The sequence below is a fragment of the Vidua macroura genome, chromosome 9, assembly GCF_024509145.1.
Source record: "Vidua macroura isolate BioBank_ID:100142 chromosome 9, ASM2450914v1, whole genome shotgun sequence".
Lineage (NCBI taxonomy): Eukaryota > Metazoa > Chordata > Aves > Passeriformes > Viduidae > Vidua > Vidua macroura.
In genome coordinates, this window is record NC_071579.1 from 9,245,573 (window position 1) to 9,271,214 (window position 25,642).

The following is a 25,642-nucleotide window of genomic DNA, read 5'->3' on the forward strand; positions in this document are numbered from 1 at the left end:
ATTCTAGCACCTAATTAGTGATTAAGCAAGAGGGCTCATTTACTCTCTTGTGACAAGCTAGTTTTACAGACCAGAGTATAAAAGAAATTAATTCCTCTTGACTAGTAGGAAAAAAGCAAAAACCTAATTCGGAGTTTTGGCTCAGTTGTGACCTGTGGGCAGATTTAGGAAACTCTTGCAGTTGCAATGTGTGCAGTGGTTTTCTTTGATGTAATATCTGTGCAGCCACATGCAAGTGAACCCTTCTCATGGAAGAAGGCTGAGAGAAGCTGACCAAGGGAGCTCCTGGAGCTCAGAGAAAAGATTTTGGGAAAAGATCACAGTTATTGTAAAGGAGGAGGTCGCCAGATGGGCTGTATCAGCCAAGCATCCCAGCTGGTTGCGCAAACAAAAAACTTTTTCTGAAGTTTACATATTGTCATCAAGTATTGATGCAAATGCATCCAGGGAAGTTTCAGTGAGTTACTAAAACTTGTTTATCACATCACACATCTGATTCTAAGATTCAGTTCATTATGGGTGAATGAATCTTTCTGCTTGTCCAACAGATCATGGTTTTTAGACATGCCTATCAGTAAACATCAGGTAATTTTTTGGAAACAGTCTTTTTTACAGAGAAATACACTGTTGTAGGTTGTCTGCAATGGTATGTCCAAAAAATTGAGGGATCATCTTTTTATCACCTCCAGCCCTCATCTTTCATGATACTGTTACACTGCTTTTCATCCAAACCAGGCTGTGGTGGTGGTACAGCTTCTGCTGGAGTTGCCCTAGAATTGTTTAAAACTGTGCTCTGAGATCCCAGGTGCCTTCTGATCTGAGCTAGCTCCAGCTCCTGTCTTACTGCCACAGGCCATCCAAGGTCCAGTGAGTGTACTGGGCTCTCTGTGTCTCCTCTGAAATACTTTGAGGGAAGGCTGCCTTTTAACATTACAGTTTAATGTGCAAGCAGTCACGGCACTGATCTAATTGGATTAACAGAGGGTGTTGTTTGTTTATGCGGGTTTTTTATATTTAGGAAAAAAAATAGCCCCGGCTTTAAAAAAAAAGCCCTGGCCTTTACAGCTGTATGATTTGTGACTTCCTGGCACAGGTGTACCCAGAAAGGAATGAAGCACCTGTGTAGTGGATTGACTGCTGGCCAAATGCCTGTGCACTCATAAAAATCATCTACTCAGCTTCCTCTGCTGTAATTGGAGCAGAGGAGGGGAAAATAACCAGGTAAACTAAAGCTTATGGGGTTGAGATAAGGATTAGGAGAAAATGCTTTAGGGGCAAAACAGGCTCAAGACTTTAAAAGAGTGTAAAGAGTGTAAAGAAAACTTTATTAACAGAATTAAAAGGAGAATGAGAAGAACTAAAATAAACCTTTAGAACATCTTTCCTCCCCCAGCCTCTTTCTATTTCCCACTGACACCTTAAAGAGACAAAACATGGGATTTTGAGTCAGTTTACCACTTCTAAAAAGAAATCTTTCTTCAGTTTGCTTAGCGAGAGGAGTCTCTCCTGCCATGCCACAGGAAGGAGTTTCTCATGGTTTTCATTTTCACGAACAGCAGCCCGCCGGGAAATCTGCAATCCTGAACTCTCTCCCACATTTTGGCAGTCTTCTCACAACTGCCTCTGTGGGTCACTGGCTTATGGGGTGAATTTTTTTAAGGATGAACTGTTCCAGTCTAGAAGCAAAGGTTCTCTTCTTCTGTTTCTTAAAGCAAAAGTTCTCTCTCTGTTCAAGTCACATCACAGCTTCTTGCAACATCTATATTCTCCAGTTCTCTTCTGAGCTGCAAATGAACACTGCATCTCCCCATATGCTTTATGAATTACAGGGAAGTGGTCTGGTGTATTATATTCTCGCCTTGGCTTGCAAAAGGTTTTCAGCTCTGAAACCGGAGCATCTCCTCTCCTTTTTTCGTTGGGGCTTCGGCCCCTCCTCCTTCACTGACCTTGGTGTCGCCCTGTTGTTTTCTTCACGTGCCTTCACCTTTCCTCCTGACTCGGGAGGAGATTGGCGTCCAGAGATTTCTTTGTTCTCAGGTGGAATTTTTCAGCGCTGCAAAGGTTAATCTCGCCCGGGCCCTGCCTCGGGGACATGGCTTGGTGTGCTTCTCCCGCTGATGCTGCGGGCTCCGCTGCGGGCTCCGGCGGCTCCGCCGGGATTTTCCGGCTGCAGAAATCGCGGCAGCCGCGCCGGGGGCGGGGAAAGGCGCGGGGGACACGACGGCTTCTCTCTTCTCTAGAAAGCAGGAAGAAAGAAGGAGCTTTCTGTGGTTTTTTCGTTCTTAAATATGATTTATAGAGGCGTGTCCAGCGTCTCTAATTGGCTTAGCAGTGTATCAGTTTTCAGAGCCAGCTAGCTATTGTTTCTGTCAGCTATGAAGGAAAGCTGTAATACTTATCATGGGGAAAGTCACTTCTGTGGCTGACCCTTTTCCCTCCTCACCAAAAATTCAATTAAGGCAAACCCAGGACAATCGGTCTGTCATGTCCAAGTGCATCTGGGCCAGGAGTCAGAGTTTTCAGCAGTCATCTTGCCAAAGCCTGTCCCAAGAGGATGCTCGTATTTAGAGTGAAAGGAACATGATCCAGAGCAAACTGAAAGGAAGTTTAAGGGTTCAAAGGACGACACTGGAGTTAGCCTGTGTGAAAGAGAAAGGTATGTTAATGAGTCAGAAGTGCAATAGCAGAATTCAGAAGAGTAAAATATTAATTTAGCCATGACAGGTCTAGCACTCTTCTGAAAAATATGCCACCTGGCCTGTATTTGTTTGCATTCAGATTTATGGAAGTACTTTGTTCAGGAATGGCTTCAGGGTTTGTTTTTACTGTTAAGGTATGCAGAGTGTAGAACTAGCCTTGATGTAGAGTGTGATTGATAGATAGGTGATGGTTTTCCAAGGAAAGAAGACTTAGCTAATTTCTACCTTCAAGTCAGCACCTTCTTTAACTCATTCCTCACTTGCAGCTACATTTGACAGAAGAGCAGAGATATCAGAGACTCCTTTGATTGCCACAAGTTGTGAGATAAAGAAATATTAGAAATCCAGGTAGAAAAGACACACCTAAATCAATCTTCACTCCCTTACCCTTGCTGAGGAAGATGCAGGTAGATTTACATTTCTTGTATTTCTAGAGATAGTCAGCCTGTTTATATTTGCCATCAGAGGGGATTGCTGATACAGCAGAAGGAGGAGAGATTTTTGGAGCTGGAGGGGTAAGAGCCCTTGTAGGGGAGACTGTGAAGAAATGTAGCAGAAGCCTGGGAGGATGATGCCCTTGTGGTGGCTGGGATATGGATATCCATGAGGAAACACAGTCTGTGAAGTATGTGATCATAAAGAATGAGAATTTGGGTTTCATAAATCAACTTCTGTGATTCTGTCCATTTAAATGTTTCTTAAAACAAAATAAGGAAAAAAATCAGCTGAAATTAAAGATCAAAAATAGAGATCAAAACTTACAATCACAGCTGGGAATATGTCTTTTAGGATACTTTTTGTCTACAATCTTGGATTTTTTTTTTTTTTTTAAGGAACTGGACTGCAATACATACTTCGGATATGAGAAAAAAATATTTGTGGTATAATTGCCAGATATTTTAGGTTGGTGATTGTAAAATAAACAGGAGATTCTTCATCCAGTTCTGTGGTAGGACTTGAATTGCCAAGAGCTGAGATAAACTTATTAATTATACCTAGATTTTTACTAAGCCTATTTATAGCTCTGTAGTTATATTAGTTTTTCATGCCAAATTTGGCTGACATTTGTATCATGCTTAGCATCTTACTTTATCACTTATGTTAGGCTCTCTTTTAAGGTAAAGAATATGGAAAGCAGGAAAACTAATATGTGTAAAAGGAAATACATATGACAAACCCTAAGCATGGCACTAGTTTAAGATTTTAAGATATCTAATTTTTGTATTCATTATATTTGTTGCAAGTTAGATTTTGAAGGGAGAGATTTCTGAATGTGATTGTAATAGATACAATTCACCTGCTAAATAACATGCAAATAGTCTTGCTAAGTTTTTTTGAAAGGTTACTTTTCTAAGGAGCCAAGTACAACATAAAGTGAAGAGTTTCTAAAATAGTAGAAAGATAAAATATAATTTAAAATCCGAGCTGCAATACATCCTGGTATGTTGTGACACTTCTTTAAAATATTTTATATAATACATTTTATTCTTACTTACTATCTGAATGGAACACTGGATATCACAATTACTATGTGAAATTGTGACTCAGTATTTAAGAATACCTGGAGTCAGGCTTTTCAGAGGCAAAGCTTCTGCTTTACATGGAGCCAAGTGAAGCAGGAATTCCATCAGGCAGATGAGAATGACTAAATGGTGATGATGTATTTTTATGATGATGATGCTCTTGCTTGTGTTACATTTAACCATATGTGGCCAGGCAACTCACTGGAGATTTATCCAGCTTTGATACCAAGTGAAGTATCTGGGATAGATTCAGGTATGATGTAAAAAAGCTTTCTTCTATTGCAAAAATAGGTGTCTAAAGCTTTTGATACTGTAATTTAACAAAAATACTGAGAGGGTGGTAGAAATAAGTCTCCAGTTCTGAGCACAATCAAATGCATATTGCCATGATCTCAGTTGTTGGTAAGTTGCCTTATTCTCCTTTCATGCATTTTTCAGTGAGCCTGAGCTGGGGGCCAGAAAGTGCTGATCTGACCTCAGTGGAAGTGTTTTATAGGCACTGCTGGCAGTGGATGTGGATGCCAGTTCAGTGGATGGTGTCTTACCAGTTACCTCCCACAATCTGATGGTGTTCAATTGCTTGCCTGTTACCTTAGGGAAGGGACCTGCTGCCTTTACAAAGTGAGAGTGCACCATTTTTAATGTGGACAATGATTTTGGCAATTAACAGTGAGGGCTAGTAATTTCCTACCCCTACTAGGGGCATAAAAGTGCATTCTAAGTAGATATGGATTTTTTTTAATATAGGGAATAATAATCTGGAGAAGCAGCAAGAAACTGTAAGCTCCTGCACACTCAGGTTTCAGAACTCATTTCTGATGTTTAAAAAGCTGTCAAGTACAAATGTGTAGTTAAGCCACTGGCTATAGTATTTATATAGTAATATTATAAATAATCTCCAAGAGAAGATGGGATTTTTGGTGTTTATTACTCAGTTTTCTTACACTTGTGTTTTACGTCTGGGTAGTGATGACATAGGCCATAAATATATTTATAATCATACAGTAATTTCTATTGATTCTCAGTTCTTTAGCACATGACTTTTACTGTGCTTACTGAGTCGATGACTCCCGGAAATGCAGGCATCAATTCCATAAACTTTCTGTAAGCTGTCCTTTATTCCTGTACTCTGTGTGTTTATGTGGATGTAAGTGCTTGCTTCAATGCTTGCTTTGTGACAGTTGTCTTCTCTGCTGTGCCATTTGAATCTGCTCATTGATAGTTTGTCCTTAACAAGATATCTTTGTGTTGTGTCCTAAAGATTGCACTCGAAAATTCAGATATTTTTCCAGGAAATAAAACTGAAGCCATTGTCGAGAAGGGACATAACTGAGGCACAAGTGAATGGTGCCTCAATGGCTGTAACACAGTTTCTAGCTGAAATGGGCAGAAACTGCCAAAAAGTAGTGTTGGAATGAATTCTTAAACACAGAAACATTTAAAGCAGAGAATGTGAGAAGACTCAGAGTGGTGAAGCTGTTAATCTGTAACACAACAATATTGCCTCTACTCTCCTGTGGCAGGGCTGCTTTGCTTTCCTGTTTCCATTTAAAATGTGTTTGCTTCTTCACATTTACAAATTAAATTTAAAATGTGACCTTTTAGATCCCTGTTCAGATGAATACTTGATTATCACTGTGATGTGTGTAGGGCTGTTTGTTTTTTATTTACATATTCTGTACGAGTTTGTTCCTGTTTAATGTAGGGGATGGAGAATAACAAAATTCTTCTCAAGCTGCCCAGCATTTTGGGTGACCCTGGCTTTTCCTATGAACACTGCCAGTTGGATAAAAGGTGTTTGAGGGCTTGTTTCTCTAATTTTTTTTAATTGATCTTTATTCTTTTCAGCCCAGATTCCTTTCGTTCTAATGGGTGATGAGAGACTCATTAGTAGTTTTCTTAAAAGCTGAAGGACCACCAAGCAAATCCTCATTTTAGGTTACAGAGTTTCCTATCAGTTATTGTTGCTAAAGCAAAGCCTGTGACACGTTGGCAGGACAGGCCATTAGGAGTGCTCGGGATGAAGGTGCACCTTGCCTTGGAGTGTTTAAATTAGCAAATTGATCAGAACTACTTTAATTCTGGTGCTTTTTCCAGTGCAGAACTCAGTTGAATACCTCTGTGTAGAGTGCAATTGTATGTGTCAGTCTGTTGTGATGGATAAAATGTATGTAAATATTAACTGTTTGCTAATTACTTCAGTTTTTTAGGGGAATTATTATCTTAACTTCTAAAAACATATATTCTAGGAAGTCAGTGTGTACTTTTCTCCCAGTGTCCTGTACAGCTTTTTTGTCTGTATTTCCTTTAGAATGATGGTGTTTCACCTGTACTAGACAGACAAGCATAATTTATAGTTCCTCATTTAACACCTGTGATGCTTTCTCTGTATTTGCAGTTCAGCTTTAATGCACCATTCATAGTTTTTAGCAGGTGTTGGGCTTTTTTTAATTTCCCAGTGCAGTTGTATCAATTGAATGCATTTGGACACACATTTCAGAAATTGCTTGTGACTTTGTTTCTGAAACACTGTTAAATCATGAGGAGTAATTTACATTGGGAAAGTAAAACAGTATTTCTTGGAGGTTTATTGACAATTTTCACCTGCTGCCTTAAAACATGTTTGCTTGTTTTTTTGGGTTGTCCCCCCCCCCCCCCAATGCCATTTTCTTATTGAATAGATAGTAAAAACTAGTGTTTTCAGATTGACTGAATAATGAACTTTTCTTCATACTCAGTCTTGCATTCTTTTTTCCTGTTTATCCAACAATAGGAAGTGCAGTCTGCCTGTTAAAGCACATTCAAATTTGGTTTTTAGTATTCAAATAGAAATAAATTGAAGAGAACAAATAGAAATGCTGCAAACAACTTACCCAAAAAATGTAGTAAACTGCTCAAAAGCACTATGTGCACTGTAATGAAGAGAAATGTTACCAGCTATGTACTGTGCTTTTAAAATGTACCACAAATCCTCCTGCTAACTACTGCCGTTAAGGGAAACAGAGTTTTATTTCCATCAGAAGCTTTGGCAATGAAATGTCAGCAGCAGACAGGGTTGTAGTGCAGCTGGGTGGTTCTGAATAGAATATTAGAACACAGGCCTGAACTCTGGTCTTGTGCTGGCCTGGAAGGTGCTGCTGGTCACATCAGCTTCCCTTTCCATGAGACACTTCCAGTTCTGTGAGAGGCACAACTCTGTTACCCTTTTTTTTTTTTTTTAATCTATCTCAAAGTCCACTGAGATTTAATAGGAAAAAAGCCCACACTGCTCTCACATTTATGATGTCAGTTTTGAGACCTGTTCTGGGTATTTTATTATCACCATAAAGAGGAGGGCCTTGAAATGTGATTGCAGTTGTTTTTTGAGGTGAGGGGGCTGAAAGATTAAGGATCTGTAATTAATTGGAGGAAGGAAAGCCGTGTCACATCTTAACATTTATTTATGTCATATGGAGGTTATGTATGACATGAGGGCCACATTATCTGGATTTTACAACCACTTATTCCATCACAGACTCTATTAAGAAAAAAACCTCAAAAAAAACCTAGTGTCATGCATCATAGTAACCAGATGAATCACTGATAATGTAAAATCATCATCCTCAAAAAAAAAAAAAAAAAAAAAAAACCTCACTCAAAACCATTTTTGACCAAAAATTCCAGATTTCTTGAGAAAATTCTAATTGGTAAGAATCCTGATGGCTCCAAGAGCTCTTAAAATTTGCTGCAGGAAGCAATTGGTTTAATGCCCAGGTTACCCTTGGTCACTTAAAAGAAGAGTTGTGGTCAGTTTGCAGGTTGTGGTTTGGCTCCTCATCTGCAAATGTATTGTGTGAGGCTCCAAATGTCTAAGAATGGGTCAAGCTGTATTTTTGAGACACAGAGGACCTTTTAGTGTGACTGTTTTTATCATGAGGGCTCGTGAAATATTATTCTTACATTTTTTTGGTCTTCTGAATGAGTAGTGGTGGAGACTTGGGATCGTGAGAATGAGGTGGCTTCATTGCTGTCACTAATGCCAAGCTCTGTTAAAGCTGTTCGTTTTCCTGCTGATTCCATCAAGTAAATTGTCCTTTTCTACTGAGGGGTTTGTTATTCCCTAAGGTTTGTACCATCAGATGAGAAGAAGAAGCAGGGCTGTCAACGAGAGAATGAGACTCTAATACAGAGGAGGAAGGACCAGATGCAGCCGGGGGGAACCACAGTCAGTGTCACTGTCCCTTACCGGGTCGTAGACCAACCTCTGAAACTCATGCCACAGGACTGGTAAGGACATTTCTCCTTTACTCAGTTTCTTACCCTGGACTATGCAGAATTTGGATGGAAACAATAAAATGCTCTGAAATCTACTGAAAAGTGAAGGTACATATATAAGAGTCTTCATTTTATTAACTGTAAAAGAGTGTTCAGCTGAAAATAATATGAAACTAAATTAATCTAAACGATCTTTAAAACTTGCAACACTTCATATTTTAACAGTGTGAGCAGCACAGTTAATATTATTTGGTTTGCCAAAAATGTTCCAGAAATTCCAATAGAAATGTTCATATTATTGTTCTGGTTTGTGGTAGTGTAATGTGCAAGTCACTGAACCTTGATATGCAAGAAAACCCCTCCTCTCCTGTGTGCTTTCTGAGAGTCTGTTGGGAACATACTTTTGCAGGCCATCAGCATGTGACATGCCATCTTTTTTAATAGTTAAAGAAAGAAAATACATCAGACAGTAAAGACTGAGCTGTGATTCCAGTATTGGAACTATTGGAATTTTACTTCTGAAGGAAGAGCACTAGTTGCAGAAAGGGAATTATAGATAGTTTTTACTTTTATGAAAAAGCTGAAAATGGATTATTTGGTCTGTAGCCTATTTTTCAAGTCTATAAAAAATAGCTCTCTTTGAACAGAAAAACTCTGGAGAAGCATTTTCATTGTTGTTTGACATCTTTTTGTTATTTGATGACGTGCATTATTTACTTCTTCCTCACAAGTGAGAAGATCTGGGACGTGAACAATGACATATTTGGTGGTTTTGTCATTTCCAAATTAGATTTTAATGGAGAGGAATACTTTGAAAAGGGTCTGTTCCTAAATCAATTATTCTCTGTATTTAGAACTTGAATTAATCAGAAATCAGTGGATTTAAAATTCTGAATATTAAATAGCGCTTAATAGCACTTGTTTAATGATCAAACCTTTAAGAACCATCTGAACTACTTTCTAAAGTAATTCTGACCAAAGATGTGAAGTGGTGTCTGTTTTTTTTATCTTGGTTTTACCCAAAGAAACCATTATAAAACCTGCAAAAAAAATAACCCCAGACCACAAAACTTCACCTTGATTTTTCTTTTTCATTGGGATTTAGTGGATTTAATGATAGATTAAATTTGGGGATTCGATTAGAGAGGTAATTTTTTGTTGTGGTAGGTAAGAACTGTTGGATGATGTAAATGTTCAAGAGAAAGATAGACCATATGTGGGGGGGTAATTTATTCTCAAAGGTGGGTTTTTTTTAATTTTACTAATGCAAAAGCTTAATCTTAATCACAAATATATTTTCTTAGACCACAGGTAATGGTTGTGTACTCTTAAAATAGCTGAAATTTCACTTTGCAGAAATTTAGCAGCTGATGCTTCTCATGAATTTTCAGCCTGGAAGTCAGCAGTGTTGAGAAATAAGGCTTTTAAATCTGCACATCTCAGTTTCAAGTGCCGTTTACAGAAGATTGTCTCTGAAATTGTTGGAGCACTTTTCAAAAGCAAATTAATGATGACCACAAATAAACACTGCCTTCTAAAAATTGTAACCTGAGAAACTGAGCTGCCTTCTGCAAAGGGACAGGGCTGAAAGCCCAGAGGAATAACAGGAATGATCTTTTTTCTTTACGAGAGGAAAAGCAATTGTGGTTGTTAAATGTGCTCTCCTGCTCTGTAAAAGAAGCAGCTTGCTAAGGCACACTGCCTGTTTAGGACAGCAGGTGACTGAAATGTCCCAGGCCATGCCCATGCCCATGTCCATCCCTCTGTGTGTTCCAGGGACCGCGTGGTGGCCGTGTTTGTGCAGGGGCCTGCCTGGCAGTTCAAGGGCTGGCCTTGGCTCCTGCCGGATGGATCTCCCGTTGATATCTTTGCAAAAAGTAAGGGATCGATTTTGTTCCTTGGTTTGGGGTTTGTTGTGCTTGGGGTTTCTTGTAGGGTGTTTATGCTCATGATAGAGTGCTGCCAAAGTGCTGTTGGGTGCAGGTGGCTGAGCAGACTTTGGGCTTTGGGCTCCTTGTGATGGCAAATATTCCCATGCCCTTTGTGGTTGTTTTGCTCTGATCTGTGGAAGCTCATGGAAAGAGCTGTCAGCTGCAAGAGTCACAAATAGCTGGTGTAGAAATCTGCTTTCCAATCTTCTAAAAAGGTGAACAGACAATGCATAGACACAATTCATACATACAGGTTTACAGGCTGGCTACACATTCTAGTGCTATTTTAAAGAGAGGATTAATCACCTAATCACCACTACTAAGAAAGTGTTGAAAATATGATCTGGTGTCTGACAAAAACTTCAGAATTTTCAAAAGTTGAAGTTTCCAGTGAGCTAGATGTTAGCATTGTAGAGATCTGAACAGGTTTTTTGGGTCCCCACATCTGGGGTGCTTTGAGGCACTTCTCTGGTACAGATCACCCATCTGACAGAGAGGTGGGCCATAGTATCTGAGGAATCTGTCTGCTTCTCTTCTCTGTTGCTTCAGTTTGGAGTTGACTTAGAAAACAGACCTTTTGATGGTGTCCTGTGGTTTCAGATATAGACATAACCAACACATACACACACACCCCCAAAAAAACAAAAAGCCAGGCAACAGACCCAAACCCACCTTAGTTCAGTTCTGTCATCTTGCAATCAGTGTGATGAGGAAACAGGTTTGATCAGGTTTTGCATGTCCCCCTTTTTGGTATGTGACATAGAATCTGGAAAGACAGTGCTACTTTGGTGAGCAGCAAGGAAAAAACTCAAGGGTGGAACAGAAAGCTAAGGATGAGTCTGTGAACAAGAGAATAGAATGAGTCAGTTAAAGGGGGATTGAGAAAGAGCAGGGAAAGAGAAAAAGAGCCTGAAAGTAATTGTGAAAATAAAACTATGCCACAGGAGAGAGTTTAACAAAAGAGACTAATGAAAGAAGAAAATAGCACTTCAAAATAAAGATACTGAGAAAATGGCAACTGCGAAAAGCAAAGCCAAGAAAAATGCAGTGAAATATTGAAGCTCTAGCTAGCAGTTATGTGCTGCTTCCTATCAATTTTATCATTTTTATATGTACGTGTATGGAGGGCCATAGGAATTGTTCTGACTTCCTTTGACATTCCTGGTCTCCACATGCCAAAAGATCACAATCACAGCCTGCACATTTCAGGCTGAAGGTGTGCAAATTCATACATTTTTCAAATGAAGGAGGGATATCTGGTCTTAATTCGTACATTGAAATGGATCTTCAATTTAGAAATGCATTCCATTCCTACAAAGCATAGTAGTTTAAAAATACTTTGCTGATAAAGTGTATTTCCAGAACATTTCCCAATGACTTTACTCATCCTTTAAATGAAAACAGGTAAATAAAGGGAGCACAGACAGCATCAGTCCAGTTTTATGTATCTATTTTTATCTGAAGCTATTGTTTTGCCATGTTTATAGTGTTCAGTAGTCTTCACAAATATGGTTTCTGGGATTTGCAGCTGTCCATTGTTTCATCTGCAGTTTGCATTTCTTCTTCTCTGTCTCTGGGTCTGTTAGTGGTCTGTCTGTGGTTACCAAGTAGTGAAGGCTGTCACTTGGAAAACAAGCAGGTAGCTTACCAGAAAGTACTCCTCAATAAAATGTGTACTGGGGCCAGAGCCTGCCAAACTGGTTTTATTGGAGCAATTGCTTTGTCCCAGAACATTTCATTAGCTGAGCCTCTAAAACTGTGTTTTCCTTATGCATGGTGTCCTGACTGTTTCATATTCATGTACCAAACCAGCCTAATTTCACATTTACAAGTGAATGTTTGTGATGAAATTTTGAATGCTGTCAGTTTCATGAGCAAATATTTCATTTTGACTACCATTTTAAAGGTGTTCCTCCCAGAGCACATCAGTGAGCTTTAATAGTGATTTGTTTCAAGTTCAGAAGTGGATCCTCTTGTGCTTAATAACATTTAACTTGAATGCAGAGACTCTGTCAGGTGTTGATGGAGTTTTCTGTAAATGCATGCCCCTGGTATATCTTCATTTGTTTTTTCTGAAGTTAAATTAATACATGCAACAATGCATAGTGGAGATAATGTATATGTATTCTTAATCACAAAGCCTGGAAATTTACCTGGCAGAGATAAAAGTCAGATGATCATTTCTTTAGTTTGTCAACAAAAAAAAAAAATGCTAATTTCACATACCAGGCTTCTAGGAAGTTCCCAAATGGATGTGGAAAAGAGAACTGATTTTGTGGAAGACAAAGTTAAGAGTGTGGTATCCGAAGAAGATACAACCATGGCATTAAAAATAACTAGTTTCCACAAGACTGATGGCTTGTTTTACTTTTCCAGTACTACTAAAATCATCAGATTGGGTTACTAGATAGGAATTGTACAAGGCTTAAATACATTGGTTTTAATGCTCACTGTGTAAATGCTTAAGCTTTACCTAATTCACATGTGACAATACTTCCCAAGAGGGAAATAAGAGTTAATATTTTACCATTTTTAACTGAGTACTAGATAGGGGAAATTGGCAGAACTCTTTATGCAGCATTTGGGGGTTATGCTGGCATTCTACTATCAATCTTCTACGGATTCTTTTAGGAGATAGCCAGGCTTCCTACTCATAGGTCTCAGCAGTACCTTTCTGATTTTTATTTTTAATTCTTTGACAGCTCAGAGATTTTCCGAAAGAACTTTGTCTCTCAAAGAGAATGTACTTGTTGGCAGTGTGTTTCTGCTATTCCCTTGGAATCTGTGCATCTAAAAGTAGGGGCTGCCCTTTCCCTTCACCCAGGAATAGCCTGAGAGCCATTGACCTCTATATTTAACTGTGCCCTTTAGTGAGTAGATGACTTCTTTGGATTACTGGCTTGTTAGTTTTACTCTTGGGCTTCATTCTAAAAAAAGAAGAGTGGGGTGGGAATTTTCTTTGACCAATAAAGAAACACTAAAATCTTCTTGTTTGTACCAAATGCTCTCCTGTTTGCTGTAGTTAAAGCTTTTCATCTCAAATACGATGAAGTGCGCCTGGATCCCAACGTACAGAAATGGGATGTGACAGTGTTAGAACTCAGCTACCACAAAAGACACTTGGACAGGCCAGTGTTCCTACGCTTCTGGGAAACTTTGGACAGGTATGGTTCCTGCTGGAAGTCCTTGATGTTCATGCTTGTATGGTTTTGGTGGGAATTAAAACTTCTGGCAGCCAGGGAATTGTTTACAACTTGGATATCTGAATGTTTTAGCTTGGAAATACTGCTTGTTTTGATTTTCCCTGATGATGCAGTCAATAAAATGTAGTAGTATATGTTTACAGGCTGTAAGTAATAATCACCAAAGTGTGGATTTAAAGGAAGGGTAGTTACCATTAATCATGGATTAGTCCCATGATTCCCCACCTTCTGACTGATTCTCTGGGTCAGAACCCTCCTGAAAGGGAAGTTCACTGCAATACCTTTTTCATGTTGGAGAGAAGAAACTTTATTATCATGAAGCAGTTGAAGTAATATTGAGGGAGGGGAGAAGCCCATGCATTTCATGAATGTTTAGTTTTTTCATGTTGATTCACAGTGAACTGCTTGAATGATTGAGTGAAAAAGAAAAATCCTGTGGGAATTGTCAAAATAATTTCAATTATCAAACTTTCCATGGCTTTCTATTTAAAAATCTCATAGAATATATCTGAACTCCCAGAATGAACTAGTTGACTGTCTTTACAAGAGTCTTTGAATGTTTCAATGGAAAGCTGAGTTTTCTTTGAGGCAAGGCTGTAGCTGCCTGTTATTTAGTGGGACAAATCCTGTACGTAACACATTGCACCTCTTTGGCAACTTTCTAATTCCCTAAGAATTCTCTTTTAACAATGCCTATGTATTTTATTCCTGCAAGTAAAATTCCTATAAATGCCACAAGGGTAGTAATGCTGTCTTCTGTTAATTTTTTTCAGGTATATGGTAAAGCACAAATCTCACTTGAGATTCTAAATCCTTCAGCTGCCATTTATTTCCTGAAGTATGGATTGAAAAAAATGGAAGGGGCTCCAGTTTGGAGACCAGAGCTCGCACTATATATGTCAAGAACTTTACAAATGAGGAAGGGTCACAGTTTAAACTTTTTATAAAATCTTATTTGGATGATTCATGCTATGGCAGGTTGATACCTGTTGTTATTCAGAAGCAAAGGGGTTTTGCTTAAAACTATTTTTTTAATGTTGTTAGCCTTCTAGTCTGCAATCCAAATTGTATATTTTGATAGCAGCAGTTTCTTCTCTGTTTTGTTAAATTAGCCACATTTTTAAATAATGTGTTTTGTTCCCAGGTAGATGATAGCTGGATCTCCACGGCAGGTTCCCCGTGTGTGTGTGCGTGTGTGCGTGTGCGCACGGGCGTGTGTAAATAAATGTGTGCGTGTGTCTATAGATATAGTGTACAAAAAATTATAGACACACTGATGCACATGTAGATGTTTCCAGGCTTTCTAAACCACTTAGCTTCTGAGCTTAGTTTGGGGTTTCTTTGCTTACTGTTTCACTTACTGAAAATATTTCATTGTGAATGATATTACATTTTAGTCAATAGGACTTGCAAACTGAGCAAAGTGAAAGTTGTTTTCGATAAATCAAAATGTCAGCCTGTATATGTATATTCTGTCAGTCTTTGTTGAAAAAGGGAAGATCAAAAATCTATTAACTCTTTTTTTGGATTTGTAATGTCCCAGTTTACTGAATCTTTAAAATTTATTATAGGCATACCTTCAAGTCATGGTAGCTCTAAATTGCCATTCTCCACACACGTCTCTTTCTTTAAACTGAAAGTATGCATGTGTACATTCCCATCTAGCAAATACCTTTGCATATGAGTCTAAATGTTACCTAGATTAAATGATGAATAGAGGAGGAGAGAGTTGGATTCTTTTTTGTCCTGGAACAGCCACCACAAGGAATGAATAATTTTAACTTCTTTGCATTTATACCTCTAATACTATTTTCTCGTGACAAAAGTAGCCCAGACTGTCAACAGGAGTTGTAATTTTCTGAGATGAGTGGCTAATATGGCCTCCTAAGAGCCCTGCATTGGAATGGAAAATCAGCCTTCTCCAATTACCAAAGAACCGATTTGCTTCATCTACAGTGAGGCCAGAGAATCCTGGTGTTTGTACCAATTTACAGCATCTCTGTATCTATGGAATAACATTAAGTTGATGTTGCATACCAGTGAATGTAGAGAATGATCAAATACTGTAACACCTGCATGATTTTTTTTTGGGATAGAAAAATACATGTTTATATTCCTGTTCTTGAAATTCCAATCCATGTTTTTTTAATATACTTTACATTTAAGGTTTGACAAAAATAAAATGTTCTACCTATTCTGTTTTGGTTTCTATTTGATGTTAACTTCATTTTTAATAAAACCCAAAGTCACATATCTGTAAGAGGTTTTTAAAACCATGTCTTAAATTTATGAGGACTGAAGTCTGACTTAATTGTATGTTTCCATCCCTGCTGTATTGAGAGTGTAGTTTCAAATGGTCTTAATGGAACAGTAAAAACTCAAACCACCAAAACACCCCTCCATGAGTCTCAAGATTAGAAGCAGCTGACCCTGGATTTTGGAATGGATTCAGCGTGGTGACTGGGAAGACTGTGCACTAGAGGACTACTGGGATGTCTCCTGTTTGTGTGGGCAGTTGGGCAGTACCCCGTTACCAAGTTTTCCCTGTACTTAAGCTTATTAGAAATGTGTCCATGTCATACTAGAGCTGGCTGAAACATTGAATACTTGGTTTTAACCTGTACTGTACAGAGCAAGGCTGTAATGGCTTCTTCCAACATAGCAGCTGCTACCACGTGGTAGCAACTTACAGTTAATTTCTGCTTTAAACAGTGAGATATTATGTATGCTTTTTTAAACTTGAGCATTTCCAATTAGAAATGTCATTTTTTTCAGACTTAATAAGTACATCATGGCCTGTGCTGTTTTAAAGAGACTTCTAGGCAGTCAACTTGAAAAACAAATTTTGGACAAGTGTGTGCTTCACGTGCAGTGTGATGTGCAGACCATAGAGTGGGTTTGCAATAGGCAAGGGACAGTTATCTTTTCTGTATCCTGTACTTCACTTCTGTTTTCAATGCAGGTGTAATTCCAGCTCCAGTATTGTATACAGGAGATGGCTTGATTTAGATGGAGATTTATGTATTTATTGGCAGTTAACTCCTCTGAAACTATTGAAGTTACACGGTTGTGGAATGGGCAGAAAAGCAATATCCATGAAATCTGTGTGACCTGTGTTTGTTTTTATGGGTTGAGGACAGACCTTTAATATCTTAGAATTTTGTACTGGCAAGTAGTTTGTGACTCAAGTTATACAATATGTATTTGTGAAGGAGCTGGCACCTGATTGTGCATATTTTTGTCAGTCATAAAAGTAGCGATGTTTATAAAATGAGCCATTTTGCAATCAGATTCCTGCTGACATTATTGGAAGTTTAATTAGGTTGTCAGAATAGCATTCCTGCTGCCTTCATAAATAACTCCACATAGATTATGAAACTACTTGGACTTAAAAATTTAGCCTTACAGCAGCATTTTGCAACACAGCTGGAATTTTAGACACTTATGTTATGCTTAATTTGTCTGCACGTTAATGTAGAATAATAAAGAATACTGATACTAAGAAGTGGGGAAGCTGGAGAAGCAGACATCTGTTTTACTGAGCTGCTTTTTATTGTTGAGCAAATTCGACACACTACTTAGAGGTGTATAAAGTGTGTAAATTGTATTCAATTAAAATGTACAACTATAGCTGAGCTACTTCCCTGACTGCAGTTTATTGAACAATAGAGTGACACGAGCATGAGAATCAGATATCAAATTGGTTCTTCCTGTTACACACCTTCAGTGTCATAACTGCACTGTTTCATGAGTATGAGATGAGTGAGATGAAGCATGGTAAGTTGAGAACTGGTTTGAAGTCTGTGATTGGGCTCACATACTGTCAGCGGGTGATTATTGCTTTTAGTAACAGGGTTAGTGGGGCCAGTAGTTGTACCTGAAGTAATGATTTTATATACAAAACTAAAATACCTGTGATTTATACTATTTCAGCTTCTGAATGTTAGTCTGAACAAAGCAGACAAAACGGGAGATTCTTTGTAAGATAAAGTAGGGCAACTGCAGGGACTTGCATACCTGAAGAAATTGCAGATCAGCATCCTCAGCTGAGTAGGCTCAGCTATTTAGCTATTACCTGGAAATTTTTGTAGGAAGATGGTTTTACAAATAGGTACTAAAGTCAGTGCTTGTGCTAGACAATTTATGGAACTGTTCTGCAATGCTGTAAACCTTTTTATTTCTGAATTCAGAAGAAAATGTAGATAGCAAATTGTGTGCTAAGTTGCCCTTCATCATAAGTTAAACTATTATGTTATATTTGACAGCAAATTTGGAACAGCAAATTTGTTTTTGGCTTTCATTTGCTGTGCAGTTGGTGTATAAAATATTGCCATTCTCTACAGGGACGTGCAAAAGTAAGTTTTATTAGTACAGCTTTTATTCTTTTGCTGGTGAAATATGCACTTAGTTGCTAATTCTTGCAAACACTATACCAGAAAAGAAAAAAAAGCTGATCAAAATTAATGGCTTAGAGGTTTTAAAATTTAATGTCATGAATGCATTTTAATTCAAAAGCCATAACTAATGCCAAGTACTTTATTAGAGCAATGTGTTCATGAAAAATTAAAATCCCTGCCTGAAGAAATTGCTGGCCAAGTAGGTTACAGTTCAGCTAATGTGTGGAAAAATGTACCACAAACTGGAATCTCCAAATGTCATATCCTGAGTTGCTCATTTGTAACAAATGAATTTTTTCTGAGAGGTGGCAGTTCTGCTTCCTTTGCTAGCAGTTGCATACTTCACTCACAGTTGTGTCGGAGACTGCACAACGCGAGGGTTCTGAGGCAGGACAGAAAACAGATCACTGAGGCTGGAGTTGTTGGTGTGGAGCTCAGGCACTTGGCAAGGATAATGATGGTGTCTGAATGGGACTGTGATCCAGTGGGTAACACCTGGTGATCCTTGTGGAACCTTCCAACTCAGCACATTCTGTGATTGCTCAGCTGTCATTGACTTCTCTCGGGATCATTCTTCTCAGGGGTGGTGCTGTCACAGAGGGCAGGTTTGAGAATGAGATTTAATCCAGCACAACCTTGTTGGTGGGCAGTACACAGTGGCAGGCCATGCATCCAGATTTTTACTGTGCTCATTTTCCTTTAAACAAGAATTTTCTAATTTTTAAAATAAGAATGCAAATGCAAAGAACAATTTCAAGTGTTTCAAACTTTATTACAGATACTTTATTGCAGTTCACTTGTAAAAATGGAAGATGTGGTACAGAAAATCTGTAAGAAAAATAACTTAAGTGTCTGTTTTTTATTTCCATCTGTAAATTCTTTTGGTGTATTTCAAATGCAGAAAAACTGTTTACTTGCAAGGTTCCTGCATGTATCACTGGAAACTGTCAGAGATAAATCTTCAGCTGCAGTTGCTTGAAAGTTTGTAGGTTTTATGAGTGTGTGGGTTATAAGTTCTGGCCTGTGTCAGTGGGCCCAAATTTTAATAGTGGTTTTGAAGGTTGAAATTCAAATGAAATCTCAAAAGAACCCTATGGGAACAGCTACTATTGAATGACAGAGAAAAGAAACTTTGCATGCAACTAAACCTTTAAACTATGACATAACTGTCATAAACTTGTGTTTAATAGACTGTTAAATTTAAATTTTTGGAAATATCTTGTCACATGACCTATTTTTTAAGATCTGAATTATATTAATGATGTTTTTTGCAGAGTTATAGTTCAGCATTAGCTCAAGTCCAACTTCTGAAAATTCCTAGGAAAAATATCTTGCGGACTTTAAAAGGTAGGATGTCTTTCTAATTGCAACAGTCAACTTAGCCCTGAAAGAAGAAACAAAGCATGTTTCTCACCAATCAGTTAAGACCAAACTTGTAGTTTCATAACACTGAATGTATTTTTATTGGTGAAATAGGATGTAAAAAATACCTTAAAGAAACAGCTTCTAATGTTTCACTTGTTCCTTCCCTCTTGAAATCCTTTCCAGAGACCTATCCAGCCACCCTTCTGCTTCCCTGACTTTTCTTCCTGCTTGTTGCTGCCAAACTGGGACTGTTCCCTAACCCACAGTCTTTTTATGTAAAGCACACCACTAGGAATTATTCTTCTGCCCTATCAGGGCACAGACAGGGCAGTGCAAGCACAAGAAGCACAAACTTCTCCCTATTGTGTCTTAAAGCTGTTTACAAACTAAAAAAACCCGAACAAACAAGAACCTCAAAACCTGTAAAATGCATGTATGACCTACTGAATATTTCATCCTGCTTCTTTCTAGTTTAGTTTTGATGTGGAGCAATGAAGCTTTGAAGTTTTGAACATAAAAATACCAAAGGCATACTAGTTGTTAGTATTTCCTTAATTACTGGTATGTTGCTAATTATTCTCCAAGGACCTTTAACTGCAGAGTTCTTCCTGTTACTGCAGATTAGTCGTAGGTGCAGAATGATTATCCTGAGCTCCACTGAGTCATTCTTGACCTGACACTGAGTGAAATCTAAATACTTAATTACCTGACAGCCTTTGTTCACAGCTGGCACAGGGTTTGAGGAGCATCACACTTGTTTTGTTACTGATTTTGTGAGACAGATTAAAAAAAAAAAAATATGAGCAGTGAAAAACTAAAAGTTTGATACTTGTGGATTTGGTGGTTTTCCAGGGCTAGGCATTACCAGTAAATTTTGCAGCATGCCCTTAGAAAGTTCAGATGGTCACAGAAAAAGAGGGTGTAGCTGAACAGCACCTCACCAGCTGTGTCTGTAGTGGGACATCTGGGCTGAACCCCTCCTCAGCTGAAATGTCCATACTTGGATTGCAAGTTCCACTGGAGACAGGGCATCTTTTTATTCTGTAATAAAACTTGTAGGAAAGAGCCCATGTTTTATGCACAATGGAAGCAATTAGTCTGGTTGCTGAAATGTTTCTAAAAGGGTAACAATGGGATTAAAGATTAAAACCAAAACAACCAAAAAATTTTTAAAAACAACCCCACAACCTGCAAAAACTACCCAACAACAAAATTAAATTAACAAAAACACTGGCAAGCCCAAACAACATAGAAATTACTAAACTGAAATACATTTGGAGCAATGCATTGTGAAGTCTGTATATAACAAATTTATTCTGTGTGGATTAATGCCCTAAATTGTGTTCCAAATAATCTTGTTTTAACTTTGTCAAGTTGACTGATCCACAAATTCACTCACTGGTGTAAAATTCCTCTTGAATTTTATTTTCCCTTCATGTTGGATTTTTTGGGCTTTGGTCAGTAGCTGTTGGTCTGTTCATCTTGCCTTTTCTTTCACCCAAATATCAAGGCAGCTGGATGATCTTGTAAGTAGAGAATTAGGTAAATAAAAAAAAACAGTTAATTTTGTGTTTATGTGCATGTATATTACTGTTCTACAGAGAAATGTGCATCCATCATGATGTACATTGTCATTTTTTATAGAATGACTTCTGTAATGTATCAAAATTAAAGTGTGGGGTTCTCCATATGTTAATTCCTTTCAGAACACTTGGCCATACAGCAGGAGACAATAATCAGTACCTTAACTAAGCTATATAAGAAATCATAGGTAAGGAGAACTCTGCATTTAGTAATTTGCCTCTCAGGGGCTTGTTTTTACACTGATACAGACTGAAGGTTATTTCCAAGAGCAATAAATAGCCTTTGAGAATTCCAGGATAATAAAATCTGCCAGAAGTCTTCGAAATGCATGGAATATGTCAGGGATTTACCCATTTGATATGAGATGTGAAATGTCAAGCAGGTGTCTTCAAAACATTCTCATCTCTCACATGTCAAGTCTGCAGAATGGTAATAAATTCACCATCACTGGCCCTACAATTCTTTGGGCAATATATTTCTAATGCTTTCCTCTTATACCTGGAAATTGTGATTTGTACTGTTTTTTCTGGGATTAATACCTTCAGGTGTGTTACCAGTCACATCAGTTGAGGGGGCAGGCATTTTGTAACATTTCCTAATTTTTAGCTCCTTAAATAACCAGTATCTCTTGAAACAGGAGTTTCAGTCTAGTCCAGTGCAGGTAGCAGTGTGTCTGGGAAGAGTTGCTTAATTGAAAAACAAGAAAATAAGTGGACTGTGGTAATTGCTTGATTTAGGGAGCACAGCAACCCAAATGTTTAGGAAGTCATCATTCCCACACTGTCTCAACCCGTAGCTAGTTTTTCTTACCTCCTGTCCAGTGCTATTTCACAGCATTTACTTCCCATTGTTCTCTCAGTCTCTCTCATCTTTGTACTGTATTGCAGTACCTGCCCACTTTCTGTAAAAATAACTCAGCTGGCCAGACCTATATTGCTAACCTTATAAACAGTCATGGGCCATCTCATATCCGTGTCAAATGTTTTTCTATAGTAGTAAAAGATGATATAAAGTTTATATCTGAAATACAGAGATAAATGTCTGGTTTGCTTTAATGCAGCTCTTAATGTTCCGTGCCACACTTAGCAATGCAGTGGATGGCATTGTCTGCAGACTCAAAGACTCCTTAAAACCAGCAATAACCTTGAAGCTTTTAGCATCCAGACAGAGAAATGGGGGTTCTGCTGTGTCATAAAATGATGATAAGGTGAGGAGGTTCAGGACCATCAAAGGAGTCGTATTTCTACAGTGCCCACAGGCAGTCATGATTTATCATAGCTTAACTTTATTTTGCTGTGGTTTTATGCTCTGGAGGTTAGATGAAGTCATCAGTGGATTCTCTGTAATATGTCAGAAAAAGTCTATATGGGAACTTTTAAGTTAAGATCTACAAGCCAAAAAAAGGGTACATTTTTTTTCATCATGCCATTGCCTTTGTTAAAACGTGCAACTGAAACCGTCTTAATGAAATGGTTGTCTGACTCAGCTAACTATTGCATCCTTCTCCCTGGTAAGCTAGCTGACCCTGCATAACATAATTTAGGTCATGAGGTTAATTGACACAGCTTTTACATTAGCTGAATATGGAGCTAATAACTGCTAAAGACAGCAGTTTTTCTATTATTGGAAATTGATCATAATGTAAAAAAAAATCATTAAGTATTTTGATGTTAGGAGAAAGCTGCAGGTCCTCAGCAGTGTCAGGAAGCAGCTGCTTGCATGGGACCAGATTTATTTTGCATCAGCAATGCCATGGCCTGACTGATATTTATAAATGACATTGTAAAGCACGCCTTTTGAGGTGGATGACTTGGAATCTTTACATTTTCTAGAAATTCAGTGCTTTTGCTCAGTGACACTAGTGTTTGATAACTTTATTTCCCTGTGAAGGTAGCAAATCCAAGCATTGTATCATGTGTGCCTGGAAGGCAGAATTTCTGCCTGCTGACTGCTGGAGAGTGTGAATGATTGCTGTTGACTTACACTTGTAAATGGCATGCATTGTGCCCTTTGGAAAGACATTCTGTTCTATTAACTTCTACCTTCCTGTGCACCCCTTTTAATTCTAATTACTTGCAGTGATATGTGCATCTTTAACACAATGATGAACCTGATTTACCAAACTTGCAGGGTAAAGTGCAAAGTCTAATATAATTATCTGTGTCATACAGAGCTAATATGATTTTCCTATAATTTTCCACAGATATCTTTTTAACTATTATGCTTGTGAAAGAGCATGGAGAAAGAAAATTATTGATTCTAGATCAAGTATTTCCAGTTTTAAAATAAGTTTCTCTCAAATTAGATGTGGAATGTCTACATAACACATAACAACAGAGAGTGCAAGCAAATTAAGCAGAGAACATCCAGGGTTTCTTTGGGAACATGTTCTTCACCCAACCTGCAGCACTAATGTAGGTGCATCCTTTGAGACTCACTCTAGATTCTGTATAAAATGGTCAAGAACAAGTAACAGATTTCTGGAAAAAAAAATCCATGAAATCTAGGCTCTTGCTAATTCAGTTGCTGTGGAAGGATCTAACTTTCAGGGTAAGTGAATTTCTTGCAGTCTTACCCTAAAACTTGTATTTAACTAGTAGCGTTCATCTTGAGTTTTGGAGGGCCCCTTTGTGCCTCTAATGCAAGCCCTGCTAACTAATCCTTTTGGGGACTTCTCTGTTGGATAAAACTATTTTTTAAATGGAGCTTGTGTATTTAGATGGTTCAATGTAAACAGATCATTCTGTTTTCACTTTCAGGGGTAGTGATGTGTTTTTTGTTAGTTTTATCTAAGAGAAATGCCATTTGTTTGGATTGGTTTGTTTATATAGTATGTTTCTTCTGCGTTGACACTCATTTCATCACTGGGAGAGAAATTAATGTGGGATTTTTGGAGGGTCAGGGGAGGTCTACTGTATTTACAGTACTTAAAAGGCAGCTGAGAAGACAGCGGTTCTTTCTTCATGAGGATGCACAGTGACAGAACAAGAGTAAACAGGGATAAGCTTCTTCAGGGGCAGCTCTCTCTGGAATGAAGAGAAGGGAAAAAAAAATCTTCATTAGAGCAATTAACCATAGGAACTGATTACCCAGAAAACAGTGGAAACTTCTTTCCTCACTGGAAGTATTCCAGACTTGGCTTTATGGGCTCTGGTTCACCTGGTCTGTTGCCCTGCTTTTAACAGGAGGTTGGACCCAGGGATCTCCAAAGACCTGGACTTTTCCATGAGCCCAGAGATCCTCTGCGTTGTCTCCTTACGATCTCACATTGTTTCAAGGCCACTGACCATTCCTTTATGTGGTAGAGATGTACAATGTGCCATCCAATATTAGGACCCAGTTAATCTTACATCTGCCTTTAAACAGAAGCGTGTAAAATTAGTCACATTTAAATAGTTAAAAATTTGTGGAAATGGCTTCCATGTCAACAGACTGGGCTTTCCAGGGAAAGCTCCTTGAGTGCCTCGGGACCTCTCTGCCTCAGGAACTGCCTGTGCCTCAGGTACCTCAGGAACCGCCTGTGCCTCAGGTACCTCAGGAACCGCCTGTGCCTCAGGTACCTCAGGAGCTGCCTGTGCCTCAGGTACCTCAGGAGCTGCCTGTGCCTCAGGTACCTCAGGAACTGCCTGTGCCTCAGGTACCTCAGGAACCGCCTGTGCCTCAGGTGCCTCAGGAACCGCCTGTGCCTCAGGTACCTCAGGAACCGCCTGTGCCTCAGGTACCTCAGGAACCGCCTGTGCCTCAGGTGCTTCAGGAACCGCCTGTGCCTCAGGTACCTCAGGAACTGCCTGTGCCTCAGGTGCTTCAGGAACCGCCTGTGCCTCAGGTACCTCAGGAACCGCCTGTGCCTCAGGTACCTCAGGAACTGCCTGTGCCTCAGGTGCTTCAGGACCCTGAGGAACCACCCCTGCCTCAGGTGCCTCAGGACCCTGAGGTACCTCAGGAACTAACTCCCTTTCAGGTGCCTCAGGTGCCTCAGAAATCACCCCTGCCTCAGGTGCCTCAGGGACCACCTGTGCCTCAGGTACCTCAGGACCCTGAGGAACCACCCCCGCCTCAGGACCCTCAGGTGCCTCAAGTGCCTCAGGACCCTGAGGTACCTCAGGACCTGTTCCCCTCTCAGTTGCCTCAGGACTCTCAGGTGCCTCAGGACCCGCTCCCTTCTCAGGTACCCCAGGACCCGCTCCCCTCTCAGGTACCTCAGGACCCTCAGGTGCCTCAGGACCCGCTCCCCTCTCAGGTACCTCAGGACACCTCTCCCCCGGAGCTGCTGGTTCATCCTCTCACACCCTGCCGGCCCTGCAGCTGCCCCCCGATCTTTGAACAAGAAGCAGGTAATGTTTCCCTGTGTGGCCATGAGGATGAGGTGGCTGGCAGCGGAAAGCGGTGAGTTTCAGTTGTCTCCTCAGTTTAATCAGTCAGTTTGTAATCAGCAGAAGGTGGTGGTATTTAAATGTTGTTCTGAGTAATCTTCTAATAATGGCCAGGATGATTTTGCTATGTAAATATTAACAATCAAGTTTATTTGCTGATTGTTTCCCCTGCCAATTAGCAGTGTGGCTTTATTCACACCTATCTCGACTTCTGCAGCAAAGAACAAGAATTGCTTGCTATCTTTTCCAGATCCAGATGGAGAAAGTTACTTTTTGTAATGTACCTTAAACACAAGCCTGTACCCATAACTGG

At 39.1% G+C, this 25,642-nt stretch overlaps 1 protein-coding gene and 1 long non-coding RNA gene across 4 annotated transcripts in view; one reads left to right on the forward strand and one right to left on the reverse strand.

Annotated features, from left to right (window-relative positions):
- Window positions 1-15,805, forward strand: part of CDC73 (cell division cycle 73) — a 103,087-nt gene extending 87,282 nt beyond the window's left edge. Inside the window, exons 14-17 of the mRNA XM_053985454.1 lie at window positions 8,327-8,488; window positions 10,253-10,353; window positions 13,430-13,571; window positions 14,384-15,805. Coding sequence (XP_053841429.1) covers window positions 8,327-8,488; window positions 10,253-10,353; window positions 13,430-13,571; window positions 14,384-14,420 — 442 coding nt within the window. The 3' untranslated portion in view covers window positions 14,421-15,805. The remainder of the gene's footprint in view (window positions 1-8,326; window positions 8,489-10,252; window positions 10,354-13,429; window positions 13,572-14,383) is intronic.
- A 4,330-nt stretch (window positions 15,806-20,135) lies between these two features.
- On the reverse strand, window positions 20,136-24,955 carry LOC128811676 (uncharacterized). Of its 3 annotated transcripts, none has more exons than XR_008438423.1 (3): window positions 24,733-24,955; window positions 24,046-24,312; window positions 20,136-20,895 (listed from the first exon to the last, which is right to left on the reverse strand). It is a non-coding gene; the product is annotated as an uncharacterized LOC128811676 (long non-coding RNA). The 3 variants fall into 3 exon arrangements; XR_008438422.1 differs by lacking the exon at window positions 20,136-20,895 and adding an exon at window positions 23,771-23,982 and having other exon boundaries at window positions 24,116-24,312; window positions 24,733-24,945; XR_008438424.1 differs by lacking the exon at window positions 20,136-20,895 and adding an exon at window positions 23,771-23,982 and having other exon boundaries at window positions 24,116-24,248; window positions 24,733-24,941.
- Window positions 24,956-25,642: the final 687 nt, after the last annotated feature.